This window comes from Schistocerca gregaria, chromosome 3, assembly GCF_023897955.1.
Source record: "Schistocerca gregaria isolate iqSchGreg1 chromosome 3, iqSchGreg1.2, whole genome shotgun sequence".
Classification (NCBI taxonomy): domain Eukaryota; kingdom Metazoa; phylum Arthropoda; class Insecta; order Orthoptera; family Acrididae; genus Schistocerca; species Schistocerca gregaria.
In genome coordinates, this window is record NC_064922.1 from 562,455,225 (window position 1) to 562,476,440 (window position 21,216).

The following is a 21,216-nucleotide window of genomic DNA, read 5'->3' on the forward strand; positions in this document are numbered from 1 at the left end:
TCGGCCACCAACGGCCGGCTCTTGTTAACTTCTAGGCATTTACATACTTACAGTGCTAGGAGCACTTGTTCAGTGGAAGAGCTCTGTTCCACACTAGCGAAGATGGACAAGTGCATTGTAGACCCCATGTTTACTGGTCTTCTTTTTTTTTTGGAAGGGGGGGGGGGGTTGGACCATACTACTTCCTCTCAAAATATGGAAGCAAAGAGCTTGAAGTAGAAGGGGTGTATTTCATAGTATCGAAGACGAACAAGTGCTCATAGTTCCCAAGGTAAGCATTTTAGAACACGTCTTTATTAGGCATTTTTTTTTCTTATGTTGGTGTAAGGAACTAGTCCATAAATCTTGTAGGTACATTGGCGTATTGTCCCCTAGGGGTGACTAATTTTTTGTCTGGTGCTTATTTCAACGAAGTGCTAGTAGCATACGTGAGATGCTGCAATCGTATCTAATATTTGATCAGAAGTAAATGAGAGGACATCGACTTGTGGCCAAACGGAACTGTAATAATAGTTCCGACGTCACTTCCTCTCGTGATACGAATTTTCACGTAGCAATGTTCCCACACGGGTATTTTTACCCGGAAGTAAATATAGACCCCAGCTGGTGCGATTATAATCCGGAAAGGCGCAACGATCGGCGAAGTAGCAGTGTAAACAAGGCGGGGCCTGCGCACAGCTGACGCAAGATGGCGGCGATCAGCTGCTGACCCAGTGAGCGGCCGTTGTGGCGGGGGCGGCGCGGCTATTGATCGGCGGCGGCGGGCCGGCGCTGGCGCCGCCGCCTCCAGTGCGCGCCCGTCGCCCAGCCGCGCCGCCTCCGTGCCCGACGCCTCCGCAGCCGCTCCGCCGCCTCCGCTCATGCCGACGGACCCCCCACGACGTCTCTAAATGAACTGTTGTTCCTACCTGTGAGTACCTGGCTCTGTTTCCCGCTCCCGCTTTGCACGGCGACTAGCGGCCCAGCTCGCTTCCCCAGCTAGGCTAGCAGCTGTTGTGACACGGTGTGCGTGTGCGGCTTTCGCTGAGACAGAGCACGCCGCCCGCTATGGCCCGGCCCGTGCTTAGCAGCAAAGTGAGGCGACAGCGTCCAGGAGCTCCTCGCCTCCGGCGCAGTTAGCGACAACAGGTGTGTTGTGTGGCCTCCCACTGCTTTATTTTACAGACACTGTGGCAAGATCTCACACGACTGAGTACCTGGCAAGAACAGGCACGTATGTTTCTGGATTTTCTTTTCTTTTCAGATCTCTGTTATTTTGCCGCCCGACATCCTGAAGTTTCGTCCCCGTATCACTAACGAGTGGGATTTGACAGTCAGAAGACGCAGAAATTGGTCATTTTACTGATCTTTTTAACTCAGACTAGAAATTACTCTTGACGAAATGATGGATAAAAGTGAAAGCTATTTTCTTATATATGACATCTGGAGGTCCTTGGAACTATTTAGAATTGTGATCATGAGCAATAATCACAATTCATATAGTCATAACATTGGCCAGTGTACTATTTCTATGGCCACATCATCAGTTTTCGTACAAATTCACTTATAGTGTCTCCTGCATTACTCGTGATACGAAGAAGTAAAGGTGATTAATAATGTACACAGACATATACTGTATTTGTGTGTGTGTGTGTTTTTTCTTTTTCTTACGTTTCAATGTATTGGCTTTCGATTCGTGCCTATGCATTCATCACAGTAGTGCAAAGACGATAGAACAGTGTGGTTGAATCGACTTTGGTGTCAGTAATGTCGATTAGAATGCAATGACAAGTATTCATTCCCCAAGCGGAGAAAATATCTGACCCGACAAGGAGTCGAAACCGGGTCGCTTCAGTCAGCAATTATTTGTGATTTCTAAAGTTTCCACAACGTCAAAGACAGCATGCATAATGTCGGGTATTTATATTTCATTGCACTGAATTATATGACAAGACTGACTTAGTTGCTTTCGGTGGGTACTAAAAGCGACGGTCTGAATACCTGCCTGGTCTCGAACGTCAGAATGACAGCTAACAAAATGTGACTGGTTCCATTCCTACAATCATGACTATAAGACAATAAAGAGCCATCGCTCCAATGCTGAAAATACCATCCCCTCTGTCCTTTACTTTCTGAAAATAAAAATTATAATAGCTGATTTAACTCCTTGAAGTTGGCTCTCAACGTTGAACACGTTAGACAAATACATGTATATTTGTTGCTTAAGCAAAGTTCATGAAAAATGAACAGCCATATCTTCATCTCACCTTTGCCACAAATATCCCATTCCGTCTTACTTTCTTTCCGTATTCGGAATCTACTGCTGCACTATTAAACCATTAAAAATTGCGAGACCCACTGTCACTCGTCCGACTCGAGGTGGTGCAGTGGTTAACAGACTGCACTCGTATTTATGACAAGAAGGCTCAAATCCCTTTATGGCATTCAAGATAAGTGTTGTCCGTGATTTCTCTTCAGGCGAAGAACGAGATGATTTTCTAGAACTGTCCACAGCCAATACGAGCTTACGCCCGATCTCGAAGGTCCTCGCTGTCGACTGGACTTTAGTCTCTTAATCTTCTTTCCTTATTACCAAGTACGTCAACTGTCTCTTGGTCTGAAATGACATAGTTGACATTACGTCATATTTATTTGTGTAATGGGACTCCTTTGTAAAAATGGAGTATTATAGGTACGGATTATAGAAACACGCAGCAACTGTTGTTAAATCGATAGCTGATTATTTATTTTAGTACAGTTGTGGTTTGATGTACGCGATATTTTAATACTGAGGGAGCCATGCACGGCTGATGCATTACAATGTATCAAAGACGAAAAATTATAAAACTGTTGACTACTACTTGACGTATTGCCTGTTAAAACTTGTCCCAGTATCTTGCGCCGGCGACCGTTTACTGGTTTTTCCAATGTTTCACCGGCGCGAGTTGCTAGATTGTCACATATTTAATCTCTATTGCTGGTTCACCATCGATAATGTGACGTGAAATTTTCACAAGTAATCAGCTGCAAAAGTGAAGTCAGTTACCGTTCCGTACTTTCAAATAAAAGGGCAGAACACAGTAGTACCGCGTTGCTACGGGTTTTAAAAATCCGTCGTCATCAGAATCATCTGAGATGGAACACTAGCGCAGTTGGCCAAGACGAACTGTCGCCTAGTGGAAGGAAGCATGAAGACTGGGATTGAAGCCCCGTCGACGTCAAAAGTCAGCCGGGATGGAGCTCAAGCTTGAGTTGGAGAAGGCTAGATAAGGAAATCGACTGTGTCCTTTTCAAAGGAACGCTCTAGACATTTGCCTTGAGCGACTCAGAGAAACACCACGGAACCCCTAAATCTGTATGACTGGACATATCTGAACAGCAGTCCCCCAGTGTCGTATTACTGCAGCACCGCGCTCGGCCTGTTAGAAGGAACTACTTGACTTCTCATTTAATTTTGCTTGGGGAGACTCATATGCTAATGACGAAATAAACGCCTCCACAGAGGACAGAAATGCACACTTCCGCTTGAGAAAGTTCCCTGCTGCACATTGCGATCGAAGTAGCAGCTGCAAGCAAATAAACGCCTCCACAGAGGACAGAAATGCACACTTCCGCTTGAGAAAGTTCCCTGCTGCACATTACGATCGAAGTAGCAGCTCCAAGCAAATAAACGCCTCCACAGAGGCCAGAAATGCACACTTCCGCTTGAGAAAGTTCCCTGCTGCACATTACGATCGAAGTAGCAGCTGCAAGCAAGGCGATCGTTAAGGTGCTGCGTACCACCCTCCCCCGCGGCCGTGAACTTCACTTCCAACTGCATACCCTCCGGCACGTAAGCAGTGAGTTAGGAAACACTCCCATAAATGCACTTTTATTCAGGGGAGAATTTCCGGATTTTTTGACCCAATGTGTCCTTTACATTACTAAAGCCAGCGCTCGGTCTTGTCAGACACTATTTAGCCACGGTGGCTGGCAGTTAGTTGTCTCTTGCAGGCCGATTCTGGGGCCCTAGACGGAAATTATTATATACTGCTGTGCATAGCTCCAGCCTTGGTTGTGTTTGCGTCTCTTTTTAAACGTTGTCCCCTTCCTGTTCAGCTTGCTTAGTGATTTCAGTAGTTCGAAAGAACGAATGAAATAACTGGAAGTAGCAAGTTATCGAAAGAGTGGGCGATCATTGTGGCTTACTGCAAGCTCATCCTCTGCGAAACATTTCGTACAAACCCGTCTCCATTGTCCAGCTGCCGGAGGAGGGAGGAGGATATCAGTGTTTAGAGTCCCATCGACGACGAGATTAGAGGCGGAGCACAAGCTCGGATTAGGGAAGGGTCGGGAAGGAAATAGGCCGTACCCTTTCAAAGGAACCATCCTGGAATTTGCTGAAGCGATTTAGGGAAATCCCGAAAACCTAAATCAGGATGGCTGGGCGCGGGTTCGAAGCGTCGTCCTCCCGAATGCGAGTCCAGTACTAACCACTGTGCCACCTCGCTCGGTTTCCAGCTACCGAACGTCTAGTAACATTAAACAACGATCCTCTTCAGTTCAAGTCGTTATCTACTTGCTAGGGGGAATAGGATTGACTTGATGGAAGAAGTCAGCGAACGGGTTGTTCCTTGCTTTTCTTTGGGTTAGGACACACGATGACGCGGTGTGTAGCACTAAGTTGTTCACCAACTCTCCGCATAACTGTTAAAAAGTTTTAATAGTTTCGACGCAATAAAGCATTAAGCTTATTAATTTTTTTAAGCTTTGCATGAAAAAACTGTACGATAAAGGGCTAATCTGACTTACCATGACCATTCTTTTTTATGTCCGTGGATCGAAATATACTATACGCCTTAGCTGCTTGTGAAGCAATGATGAAGACCTGCTTATGCCACCAATCAAAACATCTAAATATGAAATTTGTAGGGCATATAAAATGCAATAGTATGTGACGTTTTTACGAAGAAAACGACGCATTTTCTGTACAAGGTCACAGACTGTATCTCGAAACAATTTATGAGACAACAAAACCAAGTTGAGAACAATATTTTATTATTGTTTAACATCCGAAACAAGTTGAACATTTTCATTTCTTACGCTCGCAAATAGGTAATTAACTCTCTTAGATACCACGTTCGCTATGGATTATAATGGAAGCATAACAGCAAAGATAATGGCTTCATCATGTTTTTAATAAAGACTCATGTCACCTATGTGAAACTAATGTTTCTGTCGAATCTCATGTTTACTGAACTCATGAAATCTTTCTTCTGGCCTCAAAAAAACCTGAGAAAATGTGTTCGAACGTTTATTAATCCGTAGAAAAAGAGTGCAAACAGTGATAGAACATTATTTTCATGATCAAAGTAATGTAAACCGATCGAGCAAATGGATACCTCCGTTAATAATTAGTAATAATGTAATATGTAACAATTAAAATTCAAAATTAATTCTTATTTTGAAATTTATTACATTTACGAATTGATTACGGGCTTACAAAACCATGCACATGCGTAACTGGTTGTCGTAGTTAAAGACAATAAGTTATAATCAAACATCAAAGCAAATTTCGGTAATGAGAGATGCTGAGGAATTTCATGTTAGTGTCCAATATAGAATGGAAGTAATATTGCAGACTAAAAGGGAAATTAGAGCCGAAGTCAATGAAAGACTAATAGGCTTGATTCCGATATTAATCGTCTATGACATGATCATCTAAACATAGGAGAAAACCGAGCGAGGTGGCGCAGTGGTTAGCACACTGGACTCGCATTCGGGAGGACGACGGTTCAATCCCGTCTCCGGCCATCCTGATTTAGGTTTTCCGTGATTTCCCTAAATCGTTTCAGGCAAATGCCGGGATGGTTCCTTTGAAAGGGCACGGCCGATTTCCTTCCCAATCCTTCCCTAACCCGAGCTTGCGCTCCGTCTCTAATGACCTCGTTGTCGACGGGACGTTAAACATTAACCACCACCACCACATAGGAGAAATAATAAGCCGTCCATTAAATAATCTACATGAATACTACAGTCAGATACATTATACTTTTTAATTAGAGTACACGGAAACAGCGCGGCATTAAACGTATTTTTTCATGAATAACTCTTTAGTTACTATATCTTAACTACAAGTATTTATTATATTTTTAATACTTATGCGTTTCTGCATTACGTCATTTTCAAAGAAACAGTGTCGTAATGCTGAAAGGCATAAGGATTAAAGAAACATAATAAACATTTGTAGTCAAGGTGAGAGTTTTGTCGTAAATGCGGAGTACGACCGACACGTCTCCCAAAGCTTTCGTGCACGACACATCAATAATGCTTTAGCCGAGGGGTACCGTACAGAAGAGATAAGGCTCCTGTTGCAATGCAGACGATTGGGGACTATCTCGAGAGTCAGATTTAGCAAGAAGTCTACAACTCAGAGTGCTAAAATGACGCAATACATTTCAATAAACCTTGAAGACTTTCCTGTATACTTCTTTCTGATTAAAATGTCGCAAGCACGAATATAGTGCTATTTCGATAATTTATGACATTATAATGTAAGTAGAAGAGCATGGAACCTTTATCATAGTGTTAGGGACAATCATAGCAAACATGTAGACAATATCTATATAAACTGTTGCAACGTGCTGAAAAGTGTCAGTTGACAGGCCAATGCATTCCTCCGAGACAGTAACAAAATATCAGCTATACAGTTTATTGTAAAAAACATAGGAGAAATACAGTATGAGAACTGAAACTTCCTGGCAGATTAAAACTGTGTGCCCAACCGAGACTCGAGCTCGGGACCTTTGCCTTTCGCGGGCAAGTGCTCTACCAACTGAGCTACCGAAGCACGACTCACACCCGATACTCACAGCTGTACTTCTGCCAGTATCCGTCTCCTACCTTCCAAACTTTACAGAAGCTCTCCTGCGAACCTTGCAGAACTAGCACTCCTGAAAGAAAGGAGTGCTAGTTCTGCAAGGTTCGCAGGAGAGCTTCTGTAAAGTTTGGAAGGTAGGAGACGAGGTACTGGCAGAAGTAAAGCTGTGAGTACCGGGCGTGAGTCGTGCTTCGGTAGCTCAGTTGGTAGAGCACTTGCCCGCGAAAGGCAAAGGTCCCGAGTTCGAGTCTCGGTCGGGCACACAGTTCTAATCTGCCAGGAAGTTTCATATCAGCGCACACTCCGCTGCAGAGTGAAAATCTCATTCTGGAAGTATGAGAACTGCAGAGTGTGAAAATCAAAATATTTAAGACAGGCAAAGCTATACAAAGTGTTTAGTGCCGCTTAATTTCAATAGTTGCAAGACTATATCAAAATTTAGTTCGCACAGGCAAGCATGCAGAACCTTTATTAGATTGAGTTCCAAGACAGTTACTTCTTAGAAGATTATGACAGTTGCATGAATCACACAAGAAAGAAAATCGATTTAATTAAACACTGAAGAGGGAAGTCCCACATAAATATGACGAAATACAAAGTACACTTGTCTTCTTGGAAAGTCCTGCGTCATATTGTTGGTGCAGACGGCACTTGACCGCTGACAAGGCTATTCTTGTGCATACGGAAAATGTAGCAGCTCACAACACTCGTATCGTGTTCGAAGTTCGTAAGCCGCTTGTGATTCATTCTCCTTCTCTGAAGAATCATGAGATGACTCAGTTTGCCTCCCCGCTATCTGCGAGTGTTCCTACTATCTATACCGGACCACGGACAGTTCGGGCTTCGATGCTGACAATCCACGTAAGTAGCGACGTTATCAGTGAAATCACTCGAATATCTCAGTCGCAGTTTATCTGTTAGAATCTTACTCGTTACCAGTGATGCAACACCTAACAATGCGCCCTCTCATAAAGTGGCATCTGTGAGGCAGTGGTTTCTGGTCAATAATATTGCTTAAATGGACTGGTCTGCCCAGAGTCCCGAATCCAATGGAACATCTCTGGGACGAGTTAGAGCGTCGACCTCGATCCGGACCACAGAATCATACGGAATGGAGATCTTCGTCTTTTTCTAATATCAAATCGGCAACAAAGTGAACTCAGTAGCTAAAAATCACGTGAAGGGTTGTCCCATTTCAACATGTGCTGTGCCTGAGCCCCAACGTTGCGGCTATATGGAGCATGTGGTGACTGTAGACACGATATCTGAGCACTCTGCTACAGACAGGTCTGTAACAAACGTGGCAGTACATCGCGAGTTAACCGGCTTCGAACGAGGGATGATAAACGGTGCAAGACGCATTGTTGATAGCCTACCGTAGAGTGTATTATATTTCGGGTTTATGGTTCAAATGGCTCTGAGCCCTATGGGACTTAACTTCTGAGGTCATCAGTCCCCTAGAACTTAGAACTACTTAAATCTAACTAACCTAAGGACATCACACACATCCATGCCCGAGGCAGGATTCGAACCTGCGACAGTAGTGGTCGCTCGGTTCCAGACTATAGCGCCTAGATCCGCTCGGCCACCCCGGCCGGCATTTCGGGATTACGACGTCAGCGGTGTCTAGGGTGGTTCTTCAACATCGCATAGACCATGCTTCCATACGTGTAAACCATCGCGTTGGACGACCACAGGTATTTATAAACGAACGTCACGTCGCCTCTGCAGAGCCAACCAGGCGCTCACCCGTCTACTATGTGTCGTTGGCCGTCGACTTGAAAGTGGGGGGCGTCAGGAATCCATTTCTGCCAGGGCTATATGGAGACAAATGCGTCGTAGTGGCCCTCAGATGACTTTTGGCCTCTCAAGGTACAGGACAGTTGTAATTAAACTTTCGCTACTTGAGAGGGCCCTCATCAAAAATGAGTGATCGTACAACAATGAAACTTTGTGGAAACATTTGCAAAGACATGTGAAACAGAAGTGACGAATAAACTATTCTAAGAAGCACATTTTAATGTCCTCATGAGAGGACATTTGTTAATTGCGTACAATGTTTACATGCCAGGTTATAAACTTTGCTCAGTGTGAGAGCCATCTGCATCCACGACAGTCTGGAACCATAGCAGACATTGCTCTACTACTGCCAGTAACAATGGTGGACCATGGAATGTTGAGCCGTCGTGACAGCTCATGCACTGCTTGAGGATCGCACACTGCATCCAGTATTCTGTGCCATGGCGCTGTTAACCATCGGCTTCTCCTAGGAATAGTTCCCAAATCAGCAGTTAATTCGAACTTCCGAATCATGTTCTTCAACCTCGATGAGGAAAGACGACCTGTCTGTATCGCTTTAAGGCGTCGAGAGCAGCACCACTACTTCTGTTGTTTTGATAAAACAGCTTTATGACTGAAACCCTACTCAACATATCCAGACCCATGTTGACTGCAACTATAATGTAAACTGATGATTGTGTTTCAAACCTATGTCGCCATACCAGTACCAATGCCTAACTGCAAATCATGACATATACACCACTTGCAACATACATCTTGCAGTGCACAGTCTGAACATCATTTCTATAAAGTTGGGCGCCCATACGATTAATAGTTTTCTGTGTACATTGGTTCAAGTAGCGAAAGCTTAATTATAACCTCCCAGTATATTAGAAATGGTATTTATAAGGAAGAGAGTAGTAGTCAGGATACAGCAGAGTAAGTGCATTTTGTTAGTGTGGGTTGCATACATTCAGGGCCAAGCATACTTTCTGAGGCAAACTTGATTGATTTAAGACCCCCTCCATCATAAACCTATTGTTCTGTTAATTGATTTATAACCTCCCTGTTGATAATCCATCCTTCTCAGAAATACTTCAGCCCTCCCCACCACCTCCATCTCCCCCAACCTTCTGGGAAAACCCCTCGCCAATACAAGCACACCTTTGATATCAAATTAATTGATTAATTATCTAAATCGATCAGCTAATTAAAAACCCCTATCTGGGAAACCCCCTGCACCCCTGCCCTCCTCCATCTGGAAATTGGTGGGAAAATGACTCAATCTGTGCTAGAGAGGAAGGATATCATGAAATAAAATTCAAGTAAATATTAATTACATAGCAAAGGATATACTGAGCATCAGTAGCGGCAACTCTTTGATATCGACACGTGAGAAATTCCTGTCGAAACACATCCTTCTTTCCTTCTTTTCTCTCTCTCTCTCTCTCTCTCTCTCTCTTTCACACACACACACACACACACTCACTCAAGTGGCTACTTCCTGCCCAGCGAGCATCTGTCATGTGTCACACAAAAACTGCTCTGTTGTCCTGAACAAAGTAATGGAGACCTGGTAAATCACCAGCAGTGAATGTCTTGGCAATATTTCCTCACTCTATCAGATTGATTAACTAATTATATAATCAATACCCTCTGTATGAGACAGTTTTTACTAGCATTCTAGAGCTGGATACTAGGATTGGTATATTGAGCAGTATTCGATCCGACAACTGCCTGGTTTGCAAACCGTTCTGATTTTTTCCCCTTGTTTCCTGTTGGTGAATACTGACACAGTTACATCGTATTTATGTCCTTCAACAATATGTGGAGTGCTTGAATTGATGTGTGTGCTCATAGTACCACTATCGGAAACAATGAAGTGACCACTCGTGAATATGTTGTCTGGATTGGAAGTGGTGCTGCATAAAATGATAATTGGAATTTCAAATTTCGGTGTGAGTAATATCGTCACGATTGTGGAATTTCTAACCACTATAGGTCTGCTAGGTGTATTTTATAAAGCACTATAGAATTCCTATGTTTGTTCTCTCACCTGTACCAGGATGAAGAATGAGGAGGAAAGGGGCTCCCTCATGATAGGATAGTCACAATAGCAAATATCACTACAAGACAGCATGCACTGCGATGTACTGAGGAGCACTAAACAACAATTCTAGGAGTTGTCATAGTGAAATAGTTGAGACAGCTGAAAACACTTGTACATACAGCCCACTCACCCCCATATATCCATATGCAGTGCACTCGTCCCCTTATACACTGTCAGCGCCAACGCTCAGAGGCTGGAGAAAACTGCTGCTGTGACTACAACCACAGTTGTGAATGTGCATGTCTGTCAGAATGTATCACCTGGGCCATGGAGGGCATCCGGGGATGACTGGAATGATAGAAAATCGGATTTCTCAGAGGAGGAGGGGTTAGTTAGTTTATTGATGTGTTTAATTATTCAATTGATTTGGTATTAAAGGTGTGGTTGTATCAGCGAAGGGTTTTCGGTGGGGATGATAGAGGTGGAAGGGGAGGAGTGAGAGATTTTTCAGAAGGATGGATTATCCCCAAGGAGGTCATAAACCAACTAACAGAACAATAGGTTAAGGCTGGAGGGGATCATAAATCAACCAAATCTGTCTCTGAATGTATACTTCTCCCTGAATGTATGCAACCCACACCAACAAAATTCTCTGACAATTTCATTCGTGATTTTGTGTGTTTGTACGTGCAGGAAAGGAGTCAATGTGGTGTAACAAGAAACGAAAAGAAGAAAACAGAAAACAAAAATCTGTCGGATGATTCTGAAAAATGCACAGAATACGTAAACAATGGCGAAATTGACTGTAATACATACACAAGACGAAAATGAGGAACGCATTACATCTCACATATAAATACAGAGAAGATAGATTAATAGGAATTTCGAAAGATAATGAAGTATTTTCAAAAAGTAGGTCAATACATACGACGCTAGTTTTATACATCATCACAGAAGATCACTGTCTCCCTGACGGCCGGAGTGGCCGTGCGGTTCTAGGCGCTACAGTCTGGAACCGAGCGACCGCTACGGTCGCAGGTTCGAATCCTGCCTCGGGCATGAATGTGTGTGATGTCCTTAGGTTAGTTAGGTTTAAGTAGTTCTAAGTTCTAGGGGACTGATGACCTCAGATGTTAGGTCCCATAGTCCTCAGAGCCATTTGAACCATTTGAACTCTCTCCCTGTAGGGGAGAATGTTGTATCTTGGAATATTTGTCTGACTTTCGCCCCAAGCAGTCGTGTAAATGAAGTTTAGTATACTTTCGTATTTCATTTTTAAGTTTTAGCGTCATTTACTGTGTGCTGCAGTCTCTTTTAAAATTAGAAAAATCACTCGAAAAAAAGAAAGATTATGACAAATATGAAAAATGTTTCAAGGTACAACATGGCTTCGTACCTAGGAACATATTCCACTGAAATTTAGAAGTGTTACTGTCAAAAAATCTTCTTAATACTATAACTAAGTGTCTACATGTCAAAATATTATTCTAATAGCCACGTAAATATTATCAAAAACCAGTTACAAATTAAATACATTTTGAAATAGAAGCTATTAGATATTATCGCAAATTTCCATGATAGAGACAAGTAAATCTGTTAATACATTGAATAAACTCAGCCCATTTCGAAATATAACAAGTTCCATTGGTAGATCATCTTCTGTTTCAATATACAAAATGATGTACGACTAACGAAGTATGAGGGGTGTTAAATAAGTAACGTAGCACTTTTTTTCCTCGGCTGGTTTGATTGAAAAAATGTGAAATTTGTTATGGGACGTCGTGGAATACTGTTCAAGCCCCTATACATTCATGAAGTTCCGATAGGTGACGGCGCTCTGCGTAGCCTTCGAAATGAGGTCTGCAACGAAGATGCGTTCCAAGCAGAAAGCTGTCACTGAGTTTCTTTTCATAGACAACCATAGCATCGCAGATATTCAAAGGCACTTGCACAATATCTACGGAGACCTGAACAAAAGCACGGTGACTTACGAGGAGAGGCAGCTGCAACAAGGTCGCGCAAACCTGTCTGATCTCCGGCGTGTCGGCCGGCCGCATACAGCTGTCACTCCTTCAGTTTGTAAAGTGACACTCTCATTCGAGGTGATCGACGGATGACAATCAAACATGACGCTGCACGGCTGGACGTCTCGGTTGGTAGTGCTGACACAATCGTTTTCCTCGCCGTCCAACTGAACATCATAAAGAGCAACGGAGTACCATCTGTGCGGAATTTGCTTGAGCGTTACGAGACGGATCGTGGCAATTTTTGTCGAACATTGTCACAAGCGATCGAACATTGGTTCACCACTTCGAACCGGAAACGAAACGGCAATCCACGAGTGGCGCCACATCACCTTTCCTCCGAAGAAAAACATCAAAACCGTACCCACGGCCGGTAAAGTCATTTCGACGTTCCTCTTGAGCTCTGAAGGGGTTATTCAATTGATGTCCTCCCTCATGGTGCAACAATCAGCTCTGAAGTGTATTGTTCTACGCTCTGAAAATTGCAGAAACGACTGCAGCGTGTTTGTGGGCACAGAGATGCAAACGAACTTCTCCATGACAACGTAAGGTCTCACACGAGTCTGCGCACTCCAGAGAGGATCTTACAAAACTTCAATGGACTGTTCTTCCTCATCCACCATATAGCCGGATCTCACATCCTCAGACTTCCACCTGTTTGGCCCAATGAAGGATGCACTCCGCGGGAAGCAGTACGTGGATGATGGGCCGGTTATTTATGCATCAAGATGCCCGCTCCGACATCGGTCAGTGGAGTCGTACCATGCGGGCATACAGGCAGTACCAGCAAGGTGGTGTAAGGCCGTCGCAATGAACGGAGATTATGGTGAAAAATTGGAGATTAATATGTTGTATTGGAGTACCGAATAAAACCAACCTGCTTCCAGAAAAAAAATGTGTTGCATTACTTATTCAAAGCCTTCCGTATAACTAATTTTAAAAATGCAAAAATTTTGCTCACCGTGAAATTCCTCCAAACAGCTTTAATATGTTGTACAGTACATAAATTGGTAAAACCCAAAATATTTACGAATGCTGTAAAACACAATACCTCGTGTTTCACAACAAACTAAAACCGTATAAAATGCCGCAAACAGATTATGGGGGTGTCAAGTGCGCATTCCTTCAGTCCATTCTGTAATCGGTCACCAGACTGAAATACTGAGCATAAAACATCACGTGTTACTAGGTATATTATCCTCACGGTGCAACGTTCTCCTCTACTTTAGGTTACTTTAAACACACAATGTAAGGAATTTCTTAGGAGCTATTTTTACACCAGAAACGTATGAGCTTCAGTTCCATCTCAATCACAAACTCAAGAATAATTCAATAACCATTCCGTTCCGGCTCATAAGTCAAACTCGCATAACACCGTCTCATAGCACTTACTTACAGGGTCAGCATAATGTACTGTGCTTGTCGCCAACACCAACCCGGAATTGTCACGTGACTTCAGAATAACATTGTTTATTTTCGTTTTGTGGCGAGTTCGTAACTTTAGTATTAGATTCATCCGCCCTGTTTTTACACGTTATTGGTAACATCAGTGTGGGATAATTGTTACTGTTATGGATGTAAATCGAAATAAGTCAAATCAGGAAACGTTTGTTTTGAAAGGTAAGTATCACAAACATCTAATTATTTACTTATTAGCAACACTCGCTTTATGCGTTGAAAATACTGAGGTACATTGCAACGGGGAGTTAATACCCTACAGCTAAGTTTTGAGACAAAGATAGGTTACGCAGTGCGAGAGCGTGCTACCAGTCAATCTGTTGATTGTACACAAATGTCGACCAATTTTCACCCACAGATAAGATTTACGTGTGATAGTCTGAGTCATTACCTCCAGAACACAGAGATAAAGCAGTTGCAACAGGAAATTGTCGTAGGAATACTAGTACGTATGTCGTGGAGAATCGATACGTGTATTTAATATTTTAGTTTCCTTAAGGACCAATAAAAAACAAACATTTGGTACAAGAAAGCAAAAACGGAAAAATTCGCCTCTAAAAGTATTTCAGTGTGTGATACACTAATGGTATATTGCCATAGCTCCCAAGCCCCCTTTTTCGTGAGGGAGAGGGGGGTGGGAGGGGAATATTTAACTTTGGCGCACGTGAAAGTCGTTTCACAGTTCCGCCCCAATTTAAATTTTTAAATCAGGGACATGTCAATACGATCAAGTGCAGAACAAAACCTTTTCTGGAACAAAAAATTAACTATAATGCCTCTGCATTTATCTCTTTGAAATCTTGTTAGATTCGTTCTGAATATTGAATGCAAATTATTAAGACGGCCATGAAACGCGTGTATAAAATCCACAGTACTTTTGAACAAAATGTGTTTGCACTAGCCAAGTAATGACGTTCAAAGCCTACAGAGCGCTTACAGGCAAAACTTTTCTTGACTATAGTCACTAGATTTTGCGGGCAATACATGTACGCGACAAAAATTCCATTCTGCGCGTCAAGGGGCTCTCTGCACGGATATTTCTACTCTATGATAACACGTACAAATTTAAACCTGTCAAAGTTAAAAATACTTCTGTAAGAAATACGGTTCAGTGGTATATTCGTGTAAGAGACGGATAGTTCGGTCAGTGACTACCCGACGTACGTTCAGCTCTGTAAAGTCACAGACGGCTTTGCAAAGGTAAGTAAACGCTTCATTAATCTGTAATATACGTACACAACTAAAGATACTTTATCGATCTTAGCGCTGTCAGACCAATTTTACAAAGTCTTCGTTTTTATCAAAAGGATCTTAATGAACATTTAAGGACTGGCAATAACTGATCTCCAGAACCGACAGTCTGTGAGATATATCCTGGAGGAAGTCCGAGGATTTCAGGAAAAGCCCCTAAGGAAAGGAACGCCGTGGCCAGACGAAAGGAAGGAGATACATCGGCAGACCATGTGGCAGTACTGAGTAAACATCAAAGGTCAACAGTTGAACGAGTGTGGTCCAAAGTTGGCCCATTAGAAACAACAAGAAGAAAATGACCTACTGCGGAACACAAAGCACTTCCAAAAGCAGACAAAAATATAAACATCGCAGAAACAAAATGAACAAAGTAAAAATTTTACTATTATCGGGAGATATTACTTACAGATGCTTGACGTTACTGACAATTCTGTTTCTACTACTACCTTTTTAGTTTACATGCTTCTAAGTGATTATCACCGAAATGTTACTATTAAAAACTCTTGTTACATCTGAGGTTCGCGGATAACATTGTAATTCTGTCAGAGACAGCAAAGGACTTGGAAGAGCAGTTGAACGGAATGGGTAGTGTCTCGAAGGGAGGATATAAGATGAACGTCAACAAAAGCGAAACGAGGATAATGGAATGTAGTCGAATTAAGTCGGGTGATGCTGAGGGAATTAGATTAGGAAATGAGACACTGAAAGTAGTAAAGGAGTTTTGCTATTTGGGGAGCAAAATAACTGATGATGGTCAAAGTAGAGAGGATATTAAATGTAGACTGGCAATGGGAAGGAAAGCGTTTCAGAAGAAGAGAAATTTGTTAACATCGAGTATAGATTTAAGTGTCAGGAAGTCGTTCGCGAAAGTATTTGTATGGAGTGTAGCCATGTATGGAAGTGAAACATGGACGATAAAGAGCTTAGACAAGAAGAAAATAGAAGCTTTCGAAATGTGGTGCTACAGAAGAATGCTGAAGATTAGATGGGTAGATCACATAACTAATGAGGAGGTGTTGAATAGGACTGAGGACAAGAGAAGTTTGTGGCACAACTTGACTAGGAGAAGGAATCGGTTGGTAGGACATGTTCTGAAGCATCAAGGGCAGCGTGGAGGGTACAAATCGTAGAGGGAGACCAAGAGATGAATACACCAAGCAGATTCAGAAGGATGTAGGTTGCAGTAGGTACTGGGAGATGAAGCAGCTTGCACAGGATAGAGTAGCATGGAGAGCTGCATCAAACTAGTCTCAGGACTGAAGACCACAACAACAACAACAACAACACCTGAAAAATTATGAATTTCTTCAAATTTCTGTTTCAGTTTCACTTTTCTATATTTTTTGTGGTTTCAAAGTCATAGTTCATTCAAAGAATCCAATATACCACTTTTGGTGAAACGACACGCCATTGTTTCAATGAAAAATGCGAAATCTCAGCACTAAAAGACCAAATTTAATTTTAAGCCTACATTGTATTTAACCTAAAATAACAAGAATTTTTACCGGAAATATAGATATTTGTTCTAATACAGATCAGTGACAAGTTACAGAGAGCATTTCTGACGTTTTGAAATGTGATGAGGGGTGATATGGTCACCATGAAGATAACAGCGATGCAAAGTTTGAGAATATGTGAAAACCGAAACAGCCCATAACCGCAAATAGTTGTTTTATTCAATTATCGGTTTCGAGGTCACTGATCGTCTTCAGATTGATCTGTCTCCTTGAAGCGCAGACAGACCTACATTTACGGCCATAAGTGTTTACTACAGTTTTATCATATACACTATGTGACGACCATATGACGATGTAATTCAAGGCTATACATTTTGTTTGCCTCTTTTGTAAACTTCAAGGGTACATATCAATCTGACGATCATCATAACGATCGAAACCGGTCATTGAGTAAAACAAATACTTGCGGTCATAGACTGGTTTGATTTTTACATATTGTTTTGGAACGTATGACACAACTTGTTTTTATTAACGTCCACACACAAAATTACTGTGATTGCAATCTAAACTTGAGTTTTATCCTCAGTGGCAGCAATAATACTAATTATTTTCACTAAAATAGTATGTCAAGAAAACAAAGTTGTTGAATATTATTCACAATCATCTGTAGGAAAGCCATAAGCTGTCATATAATACATGTCTCTGCAACATGAAACCTATCACAAGTCGATGGAAGGAATGTGCTGAAAAGTGAATGTACTTGTCTTCTGGTTCCGATCAAAGTGGCTCAGTGGTCTGTGGAGTGGACTCAAATACAGTAGAATGAACGCTTAAATCGCCGTCCGACTCTCCTGAACAACATTTTCACTTATTTTCCCTAGTCACTTCACGCTGGTTCCGTCAGTACCAACCAAGTTTACAGAGGAGCGGTTTAAAGACACGCACGGTCATAGAACCGATGGACTGCGGGGCTGCTATTCAACAGTACGTACACGTATTTTGTAAACTTATTATTTTCATTACATATAACATGTGGGTATTTATTTAAAATGCTCTGTTAAAGTGCCATTCAAATAATAAAATGTGGGATAACGACAGCTGAAATTTTGTTTTGCTGATTTAAGCACTAGCTTTCCTTTTACGAATAAAAGCGACCACAGTGTTCTTATTCGTATTTCCACAGAGTGGGAACAGTAACCTAAACATTGTTCCACGTTTACCCCATTCCTCAACTTACCAGGAAAGAAAATCGGCACGTGCCCGCCATTTCAGGAATGACCTGCACAGTCTCAAAATTGATTATAAATTATTACAGTTAACGTTAAAAAATAAAATGTGTAGTATTAAAACTTGTCAAGCGGAAGCTCGAAACCTAAGCGTGTGACGTTCGATGGAAGAAAATGAACACACTGGTGTGTATGTAGTTGTTAAACATTAAATCATCCACTAAAATATACTGTAAAGACACACTGCCGTTGAATTTAAAATTTGTGAAAATAACGTCAAACATGAGGGCAAAAACAGCATTAAGTCAGCTACATTATCATTAACATTAATTCCATCGTATTCTGATTGCCCGACTGATTCGCTTACCAATCAGTGTATCAACAGATGATTTTTTTTGGCGTACTGTGTTAATAATAAAAAGCAACCAATCTCTATTGACAATATTGTAGTCAAAGTTCATAATACGTAAATAAAATTATTATGCCGATGTAAATACTTAAGTTTCGATTTAATAAAGTAGAGTTACAACCAATGTAATGCAGAGTCAATGATCAACTGTTTCTGCTCGTACAAAATCGAGCAGCCACAATAGTCAGCGGGCGGGGGAGTGAGGAGCGGAGGAAGAAAGCTTCGCCCCCCGATCCCCCTACCATAATGGTCAGCAAACTTTTTTTCTCAAGAGCCAATACTCACATTGTGGACCGGCACGTCAGGCTCCACATGTACCGATCTTGTTGTTAATTGGGAACTTGCATAAAATAGTATGTTTTGAGTCCCCAGTAAACCAGCTTAGTAAGAAGGCGATAAGCTGGCTGTCTGCCCCCAAGTACTGATCGTTAATATTGGGCACCATTCGGAATCCTTCGTGTCGAATGTTCTGTTACAGGTGATTGCCACCCTCAGCGACCCCGAAGTTGTGAACTTCTAATTGTTTGGCGAAGTGTAGTTGTGCTGTCCGAGTGAGCGGATGATTACTTGATTAAGGACGTCAAGTAGATTTACATTTAAATGCATTATACAATATGAGAAACGATCGCAAATGATATTTTGGACGCCACTTTTGTTCTGCCTATTACGTTATATTAAAATAGCTTAAAATAAGTTCATATTCTTTGCTTCATGTCAAGATGATCGTCTCTGTAACGCGCGTTCACAAATCCATGTTAGTTCCGTGTTAAAATTTACACCATAACAGCTGATCGGTCCGAGTTGCGCACGTCCGTGATCAGTCAGTATTGGAATACAAGCATTAAAACATCCGTCCTGTCACATCCAGTTCCCGACAGTGGGTGTGCTACATACCTCTCTGCCCCTGAAGCTAATAGTCAACTTTACTTAGGTTACGGCCGAATTCAGTTCACATTAGACACGCCATAAAATATTACTGCCTCTGTATTTCTGTTTCTTACCTTGCAGGAAAACTATTCCCTTAACATGATTTGACGTGCATGGAATCTATTCTCTTACCATTATTGGACGTTTTTTGATACGCTGGAAAAAAAGTAGTTCCAATTTTGGCCACGAGGTGCAAATCTGGTGCTGTACAGCATGACATCAACGTCTCTGGTGCTGATATTCAATTAATTGTGTAAGTTATTAATAAAATCAACATTATGCGTGTCTCATTTTATGACCTTTTTTGCCCTAATCCTAGTTCATTACATATGGAAACATTTATGTACGTCTTTCTGGCATTCACGCCACCAGATTTGCACCTGGTGGCCAAAATTGGAATTTTTTTCAGCGCAAATCGGTTTCGCGTAACGTATTAGAATATCTACTAAGTTTCGCCGTCGTACAATAATAACAGCCCACAGTGGACCTCTGTGACTAACTGCACTTAAACTAAAACCACTACTCTGGGAGTAGCTGCAGCCAGGATGGACTGTCAAGGCGGTTACTGGTGACGTGAGACGGCAGCCCGCGCCTCTCACCGCGAGCGTGCCATAACAGCGGCCGCTGAGCACCTGGAGCGCCCTCAGCTCGACGCATCTGCGTGGAGCGCACTCCGCCTGCGCCGGCAGCGCTGAGGAGCCGTCGCTGCGGCCACGGAGCCGCTATCGATCCGCGCAGTCGACCCTTCTGCCGTCCTTTGTTTACAGGTGAAGAGCGGCCGCCATTCACTTTCTGACTTCTGTTATAGCAACAGGCCGCTGTTCGGCTCTGCATTACGATTTAGATAAACATTCACTTCAAACCAATCAACGCGGGTTCCATTTAAGTGAGTAAAGAGAATGTAAGGAATCGGCTCAGTTCATTTACTCACTTGACTATAATCTTTAATTATCTCGTGTATGTTGTACAGAGTGTTTATAAATTAATCTCGGGAATTTAACGCTTTATAATATGTATTGTATTAAACTTATGATATGTCAAACGAAAGAGCAACTCAAACAGTTTTACCAAGAACCTTATAAAAGTTCAATGTGAGCACCATTTGTCACACAGCACACATAAAATCTATAGCCGAGTTCTTTCCAAACGTTGATAAGTGTGTCTTCAGTGATTGTAGCAACAGCTGCTTCAATTCGGTTTCTTAATTCATAGATGTCTGCTGGTAATGGAGGCACCTACACACGATCCTTGATGAAGCCCCAAAGGAAAAATCGCATGGCGTTAGGTCGGGTGAACGTGGAGGCCATGCAAAGCAAGCCCTGTCATTGGGCCCATTGCGGCCTATCCAGAGTGAAGTTCACTAGTGGACTGCGGCGGAAACATTGCGCGCTGTGCGTGCCCACTGGTGCCAAACACAACTGTTTGAGTTGCTCTTCCATTTAACATACCGTTTACAACTGTAAGTTTAATGTAATAAATATTATAAAGCGTTAAAGCCCCGATATTCATTTATAAACACCCTGTATTTTAGACTGAGCTGAACTATATTGGCCCTGTTGCGTGTCTCGTATAACGAAACACATCTTCCAGTCACTGTAACGTGATCACCTGTCAAAAACCGAATAACCACATTTTGCAGCAAGTACATGCAGGAAAAGAGTCTATGAGGTTCTGGAAAGTACCGACAGGATGTGGAGCCATGCCAACTCTAGTGCAGTGGCCAGCTGTGCTATGTTGCTAGGTTGAAAGATCCATGGCGCGAACAGCCCGGTGGATGGAAAACTCACCCTGCTGCTC

General features: G+C 42.3%; 1 protein-coding gene across 1 annotated transcript in view; it reads left to right on the top strand.

Annotated features, from left to right (window-relative positions):
• Positions 1-743: 743 nt before the first annotated feature.
• Positions 744-21,216, top strand: part of LOC126355180 (tripartite motif-containing protein 2-like) — a 427,732-nt gene continuing 407,259 nt past the window's right edge. Inside the window, exon 1 of the mRNA XM_050005394.1 lies at positions 744-910. Within this exon, the coding sequence (XP_049861351.1) occupies positions 891-910 (20 nt within the window). The 5' untranslated portion in view covers positions 744-890. The remainder of the gene's footprint in view (positions 911-21,216) is intronic.